This window comes from Notolabrus celidotus, chromosome 14 (assembly GCF_009762535.1).
Source record: "Notolabrus celidotus isolate fNotCel1 chromosome 14, fNotCel1.pri, whole genome shotgun sequence".
NCBI classification, from domain to species: Eukaryota; Metazoa; Chordata; class Actinopteri; order Labriformes; family Labridae; genus Notolabrus; species Notolabrus celidotus.
The window spans coordinates 13,731,996-13,740,226 of NC_048285.1; the positions used below are offsets into that span (position 1 = coordinate 13,731,996).

Here is an 8,231-nt window from a genome sequence, read left to right on the forward strand (position 1 = left end):
GGCTCAGCCAAGCTAAATCTTTTGAGCAAGGTTGAGCTTACTAACCCCTGAAACTGCACATTACTGGAAGATGGGGTGGGGTCTTCTTCAGAGCAAGCTCAGTGTCGACTGGCTGCTTCTGCAGACCTCAGGTGTGTATGCGTGTGTATGTGTGTGTGTGAAGTGAAGGTGTTCCCAGCAGCCACATCTCTGGCGCCAAAGGAACCACAGCTCAAACAAACTGAGTTTTCTGGAATGAGTCTCTTTCTTGCCTCTATATCTGACGCTGTGTGTGATTCCTTTCCTCTGCAAAAAGAGAGGAGCTAAAAATAGCTGTCAGTGACCTGGAAATGTAGCGATAGAATTCATACTTCTGGTTAAAAGAAGCAGAGTAAAAGACGCCCCGTTGCTGCTATAATAAGTCATTCCTGTACACCTTGGTGATGTTTTTAAGCCTGGCCTAGTCATACTCAGCAGTACATGGAAAAAGTAGAAAAAGGAATGCAAAGGGGCAAGATAATGGAAAAAGAAATACTTAGAAGGGAAATAGAAGTTTAAACAAAGCTTTGCCCTCTGTACTACCTCCTTGTATTTAACCCTCTGCGGCTCCCTCCTTCCTATCTAATCAGTGCAGGTGGGACAGGCTGGTTTGTGTCTCACACAGCAAGTGTTTGCCCTCTCTGGGTCGTGTCACTGGAGTGTAAACTGGGGAGGAAGCACGCGCCCCCGTTCAGGCGCCCATGAACTGGAACATGTGGCTGAAACACCAGCAGCCAGCGCTCTTCCAAGTAAAACAGCCCTATTTAATAGTTAAATGTGATCCACAGTGTCAGAGTCCAGGAGTCGCTGCGCTTGCCTGCCAAGCCATGGACAGCATCTACAATGGCTGCGAAATGAAAACAAAAAGGGGGAGGATGTTGGTAGTTAACACACATCTTGTTCTGCAGGAGGAAGGAATCAGTAATTGGAGTTAACTCAGGCGTTACACAGATCCACACAACACTGCAGCCAGTGGAAATGTGGTTAATCCACTACAAGTTTGATTACGACAGTTATGTTTGGAGTAAATGAACACCAGAATCATGTGAAACAAGCTGTACTACAACATGAATCTTCACACAACTCCAGCTGGACTCACAAATCGAGGAAAAATGAAAACCAAACAACTTTTAACCTCTGGAGATGTCAGCGAGCACACGCCTGCCTCACACTGCTGAGGCTCCAGCCGTGTAATGAAAACAAGCTCCTGGTCATCACATTTTTTCCATGCTATCACTCCCATGTGCTCCTACTGCTGCTGCAGGAGGTGACACAGCACACAATTACACAAGCAGACATAATAATCAATTCCACTGCTGTCAAACACAGTCATTTCCACCATGTTTTGCTGCTATTTGTGTTGGCACTTAAATTGTTAAAGCCCCGTAATGTAAAAGCTATTTATTTTCACTTTTTTATGGACGGCTTGAGAACACAGGCGCTCTTGTGTGTCATAAAATGGACTTCATTACTGAATAGTAGTTGCATAATTCTAATATAGGGTATTTATTTAAGGACAATACTATTATGCACACTTTTATTAATCAGAATCAGATTATTTTCTCTAGGGTAGAAACACAAAAAGCCTTTTAGTGCAACAAATTTAACCGTTTAAACACAGACATGTGAATCTTTGCAGTGTGAAACCCTAACTTCATATCAGAAATGCATCCTCCAAAAGCTGCAAACCACAAATTTAGATATTGAGATACTAATCCTTCTACTCAATGAACAACCACAGCTTCGAGTGCCTGTGCTTCACTTAAATCTGCCAGTGAAGCCATGCAATAAGGCTGAAATCCACTTCAGATTTGTCCTCTCAGATCAAAGTGCTGAGTGTTTGCACAGGGATCAAATGGAGCAGTGAGAGAGGGCAACAACAGTGAATCTGCAGAGGGATTAAAACAGCCATTAATTAAATATATTCCTCCGCAAACTGCTCCTGCATTTTTAAGACGATGATGCAAACATTAACGCTTGCTGGGATTGTCACTCTATTCATCAGTGATTCTCTTTGAGGATTATTGTCGGGGATGCCTCTGGGATCTGCAGCATGCTCTTGGAAGACAACACATTTGGCAGGGGGAGTCCCGCTGTATGATTTAGAAGGAAAAAAAAGCCTTGAATCCTGGGAGAAGATCGGCAGAATCAGGATAACAAGCCAGAAATGAAGAATCATTTGTGACTATTAGATCTGAGACTGTTTAAGACTGTTTAGGGTTAAATATTCATCATAAGCTACCATGAGATAGTGAGCAAAATGACAACAACAACACAAAGCGGCTGAACATGTATTCCACAAATTTATTTTCCTCCAAAAAAGGCCAAAACCAGAGTTCTTATAAAAGGCACTTAATTTCCCTTTACCTTCCTTAAATGCATCTAAACAACAAATCTGATAAGGTGAACCTTAAATTAAATATATTTACATTAAATAAAACATTTATACAGATTTATACAGATATCATGCCACTTTGAAGGAGGAGAAAAGACTAATATTTCCCAAGATTCCTCCCAAAACAGTCTCTATTTTTTTTGCTTCAAAACACTGGGCATGTCTACTGCACAGAACACTATGAACAGAAAAATATAGAACAATACTGAACATATCCCTTTATGCATTGAATACTGTTTATAGATAGTTTCTCCTAGTGATGCCTGTGTGTCCTGTGACAGCAGCAGAGCAGTACCTGACAGTTCAGTTCTTCTCATAAAGTCTTTAGCAGCTCCTTACTCAGGGCATGTGTGTGTTTGTGTGTGTGTGTCTGCATTTGATAGTGTCTCTGTGTGTGTGAGTGTGTGGGTGTCATGCTCTGTCTCAAACATGTGTGGGGTTGTCTGAGTGCAGGTCAGTCTTGGCCATGTGTAGAACCACAGCAGGGGATTTGTAGTGGCAGTGTGTGCTGCCGCAGCTGACTCCGCTGCACGGCTTCCTGCTTCTAGTCCTGTCTGCCAGCTTCCTGCTGCACAGGCCCTGCCAGGTCTGCAGGGTCTTAGAGCTCCACACCCACACCCCACTGGTGATGCCCACCACCAGCGACATGAAGATTTTCAGCATGAACACAGCCACAGTGGGCACGGACGTCTGCAGCGAGCAGTCCCCGCTGAGGCCGTTGAACGAGCCGCACTTCATCTGCAGCCCCCTCAGCTTCCAGTAGTCCATGTTCAGTCTTTCATAGAAGTAGCAGACGATGACACATGTGGCGGGCACCGTGTAGAGGATGGAGTAGATGCCGATTTTCACCATGAGCTTCTCCAGCTTCTCTGTGTTGGTGCCCTCTGTCTTCATCACTTTGCGGATGTGAAAAAGAGCCACAAAGCCGGTGAGGATGAAGGAGGTGCCGATGATCAGGTAGCAGGAGAGAGGGATGAGGACGAAGCCGGTGAGTGCCCCGGAGTCCATGCTGCCCACATAGCACAGCCCCGTCAGCTCATCCCCGGCCACCTTCCTCATTGTGAGGATGACAATAGTCTTCAAAGCGGGGATGCCCCAAGCTGCCATGTGAAAGTAGTTGCTGTGGGCTTCTATAGCCTCATGGCCCCACTTCTTCCCCGCAGCCAGGAACCAGGTGAGGGTGAGGATGACCCACCAGATAGAAGAGGCCATGCCGAAGTAGTAAAGGATGAGGAATACGATGGTGCAGCCTGTAGACTCCAGTCCTTCCTGAATGATGTAAAGTTCGCCATGCTCCCGGTCGCAGGCGATGTTCTCAGCTCCGGCCACAGAGCGGATGATGAAGGCCACAGAGTACACATTGTAGCACATAGAGAGGAAGATGATGGGGCGTTCAGGGTACTGGAAGCGGTGGGGCTCTAGGAGGAAGGTCAGGACTGTGAAAGCAGTGGAGATGAAGCACAGGATGGACCACACAGTCATCCAAATAAAGGCAAAGTCCTTATCCTGCCTGGACCAAAACACGTCTACGGCAGGTGAGCAGCGAGGAGCACAAGACTGGCTCTTCTCCACAAACTGGAACTTGTCAGGGTTCTCACAGGAGCCCACACTGCCTGGGGGGCGCCCGCTGCTGGGACCTGGTGGCTTGGGTCGAGGGGGAACAGGAAGCATGCCCTCACCTTTTTTGACCTCAGTCCTGGTTTCGTTCTCAGGGGCTTCCATGCACAGAGCGTTGGGGTCATTTCTGGTAGGGAGCTTGGAGCAGTCCAGTGAGTCCGGCCAGGTGTAGCTGAACTTCTTCATGATGGGGGCACACCTCTCCCTGGCCTGCTCACACATGGGTCTACATGCGGGGATGGAGGTGGACACTTTGTCCGTGCACATGGGGGCGTAGAGGGAGCACAGGAAGAAACGGAGGTGCACATCACAGCCGTAAGCCACCAGAGGAGCGAACTCGTTCAGCTTGATGGCAGCCTCCTTCTGGTCGTCGTGGTCCATGAAGTTGGGCATTCGGGTCAGGTTGTAGCCGATCCCCTGGCACATGGGGATCACGATGGGCTCGCACTTGGCTGGTCTGCCACGCTCCAGGTCGTACGAGCCTATTTCAAAGCTGGAGCCAGAAATCACCAGCATGCACCACAACAAAACCGCTACCTTCAGCGGACAACCATCCATGCTCATTTTTTAAGTCAAAAACTCGACTCTGTCCTCTGAAATAGAGCATGAAAGAGTCACAAACACAGGGGTCGGTTTCAGAGAGAGCCCCGCTGGTTCCCCATAGCGAGATCAGGTCTTAATGTTAGCTCCAGAAAAACACTCCTTTGACAGTCTCACACAAGAAGTAGATGAGTGTTGAATTCGGCTGATAAGTCCTGAATCAAAACGATTAATCCCACAGATAGACAAGATGAAGGTCCGTTACTAAGACAGTCGAAAACTTCGACCAACAATGGAGGAAAAACCATCAGAATCTCACACCGAGAGGTGACCGTAAGTCCTCGAGGCGTTCATTAAATCAGGTAACAAAGTGACACTTCTTCAAAAACGCCGTTTAGCTGCGGCTCATGTCTGTCTGTCTGTCGGCTCCTGCTCTTCGTTCCCCGCTTTCAGGCTCGACACTGAAGTTTGAGAGCCGCTCAGTGGGACTCCAGTCAGGGGGAGACAGAGAGGAGGAGGAGGAGGGGGAGGAGGAGGAGGAGGAGGTGGGCGCTTCGTGACGCTCACGTTTCATCCGGCAGCACCACACAAGGAAAATGATCAGACAGATGCTGGAGGACCGTCAAATACCGCTGACAACCCTGCCTTGAAGGGTCTTTGGCCTTAACCCTCCTGTTTTGTTCGTTTCTCAGGATTCCAGGATTCCTGGGTCAATTTAACGCGGGGCATATTTAATTATCCAAAAGTGTCAGAACCCCAAAAATCCCAATAAACATTTTTTAATTCTCATTATTAACTCCATTACTAACCACTTGAATTAATATTTAGTGCAATGGTGTTCTTTAATTCTAACAGATCATGGTTTAATGAGGATATCTCACTTGTTTTTAATGAAAATGCATGTTAAAAGGAGATCAGGTCTGCTGAGTCAGTGAGCTCTTTTAAATCCCTTCTTAAAACATACTTTTATCGCAGAGCCTTCCTGGATTTTATCTGAATTTTATTTGAATTTATTTTATTTCTAACCATCTTATGAAATATGTTTTTTAAATAATTGTATTCCTTTATAGTTCTTTAGGGGAATTTTATGTCTTTTAAAATATGTTTCATTTCTTTATCTTGACTTGTGTGTTTTTATGATCTCTCTGTTTTATTTTGCTGCCCATGTAAAGCACTTTGTAACCTGGTTTTGAAAGGTGCTCTACAAATAAACTTATTATTATTATTATTATTATTATTATTATTATTATTAATTATCATTATCATTAAAAGGGTGTGTGTGCTTGTGTGTATGAGTGGGGTGAAATATGTCACACAGTTGCAAAGAAACAACTAGTATTGGACACTGCTGACCCCTTTTAGCCTCCACTTTGACAGCCGGGTCAAAAACAGTATATCTATAAACATGCAGGGGGTCAATATGTGAAATCAACCATTTTCATTTTATATGTTGGTTTCACCTATTAAGCCATGCAGAAGAAGTTTCATACCGAAAACAATACTTTTAGGATTATTATTATTATTTCTAACTTTAAAAAGGGTCAATTTGACCTGCAACATAACAGGAGGGTTAAGTTAGAGAAAACCCACACAATATATGTCCGCACAGGTAAAAATGCTGCATTTAATCCTGAAGTAATCAATACAGCTAATAAAACAGCAAAAGGTTGTTGTTTTCCCAAACTATGTCCTAAACAAGCAGACTTTGTGCTGCCAATACATGTAGCCTAAAGTAAGCCTAGCTTAACTTTTGTTGCCTATCCACAAATAAGATGAATTATTACCCTTGTAGTACACAAAACATGTTTTACATAACAGAGTGAGTATCCTACATTCAAAGGTGCAGTTGGTAGGAATGGGGTAAAAAATGATACTTTTTTGTGCTGGGTTTGGAAAAAAGTCATAATAGCCATCGGTACTCAGTATCAGTAATTTAAGTAATTTGAGATTATGGCAAAATCTCTGTTTTCCAAAGCCTTTGTATCAAGCAATGTTTTCATTCCCCTTGTTCCCATTATCATGGACTAATCAGGGCTTCAATCCTACCCTCTGTCCTGATTGGTCGAGTGGTAGCCCCTACTACGTCGTCCTGATTGGCTTCCTCATAGAATGCGCATGAGAAGTATAGGCAAAATTTGTTGAGGGGGTAGTGGTGACATTCAAAATCTCTCTCCGAACTGTTGTTTATATAACGACTAACAACAACAGCTTTAAGAGCATTTGTAGCATTTTGAATATAAGTCTTAAACTTCTTTTATTCCTAACCTGATGTGAATATATATATATGCTCTTTCTGATGAATGGCCTTCAACATTATTTCAGTCTTATGCACTGTGGTGATCAAAGTATTCACATCTTGAGTTTAAGTAAACCAAGCATGTAAAAAAAAAATCCTCTTTTATGAAGGAATAACATTCATTACTCTTAGGTATAACAGGGCTGGATTCATCTGCTGTAAGGCACCAGGGCAAAAACAAACTTTGGCCCCCATTAGGAGCAGGATCAGAGTAATATGACGTGAGATTTCTGCTTTTTGGTTAAATAGACATGTGATTTTTGCACTAAAAAACCTTTATACTCCACAATAATTAATTTAGGCAAACTACTAGTAAAACCTAATATTGAAAGTAGTAGAACGCAAAAAATCAGTAACCACTTTAGGGCCCTTTACATTTTTTTCCTCTATTAAATGCGACATAATGAAACAAGGCCTTTGAGCCCTTCAGCATTGGAAATAACCATAAGCAGGATGGCTTCTGTTCGTATTTGAGAATTTGAGAATTTGAGAATTTAGTTAATTTTCCCTAATTCTGAAGTATTGACTTCAAAGCAGAATTTTAAGCTTTAAAAAATAATTCTGCAAAGTAACCATAGGGGTCAGATAACATTTGTTAACTGAAAAATACAGTAAAGTAAGAGTAAAACATATTTTGAAAATTAGTTGTTCAAGTACCTGTGAGTTGGACCTTGGTACAGAACTAAAGTAACATCTCTTCTATTCTTTGGTTACTTTGCTCTGCTGTTAAATTACTGTACAGTCAATTATCAGCATGAAAATAGACGCTAAATGAAACTATTATAATCCCTCAAATTATAAGAACTGCTATATAAATGAAAAAGGTCCCGTCTGAATCCTTATTAAAAGACCTGCCTCCTCTGCTGTGAGTCAAACACTGAATAGTTTATTTTACCCTGCATAGTGGTAGAAAAAGCCTGCTTCTCTTGTAAAATGATAGTCCCTGTGGCGTTTTACTGTTGCTGACTCATAATTACTCTGTCACCATTTTCTGCTAATGTTTTCATGCGGTATAATGTGAAACTTTATTGAGCCCTGCAGGTCAGTTCTCTGCTGTAAAACAGAGCTAGTTGGGGTTTTTCGCCTGCTTGCAAAAGGTCACTTCAGCAGGGCAGAGCATTTGAAAGATGATGTTTGCAAAAACATAAAACACATGTATGATGGATCCTGAAAAAGGATGATACAAATTGGAATGATGGAGAGAGACAAACAGAATCAGGGAGTAGAGGACTATTGTTTCCATCTAGTGGCTGAATGGGGAGAGCCTGCAGCTCCACAGCTGTTACACTGAGCATTTGATCTTTTCTCAAACAGGGGAGGAACTCAAGGATTTTGGCCTCTAGCCCTGTAGGACTGAATTGGCTG

General features: G+C 43.2%; 1 protein-coding gene across 1 annotated transcript; it reads right to left on the minus strand.

Moving 5' to 3' along the window:
* Nucleotides 1-2,302: 2,302 nt before the first annotated feature.
* Nucleotides 2,303-5,091, minus strand: fzd9b (frizzled class receptor 9b). The gene has a single exon (XM_034701656.1). The coding sequence runs from the start codon at nucleotides 4,592-4,594 to the stop codon at nucleotides 2,837-2,839; it is 1,758 nt and encodes a 585-aa protein (XP_034557547.1). The 5' UTR covers nucleotides 4,595-5,091; the 3' UTR covers nucleotides 2,303-2,836.
* Nucleotides 5,092-8,231: the final 3,140 nt, after the last annotated feature.

What these genes read in the sequence shown, in the direction of transcription:
- fzd9b (XM_034701656.1), bottom strand. Translation starts at nt 4,594, where the DNA reads ATGAGCATGGATGGTTGTCCGCTGAAGGTAGCGGTTTTGTTGTGGTGC.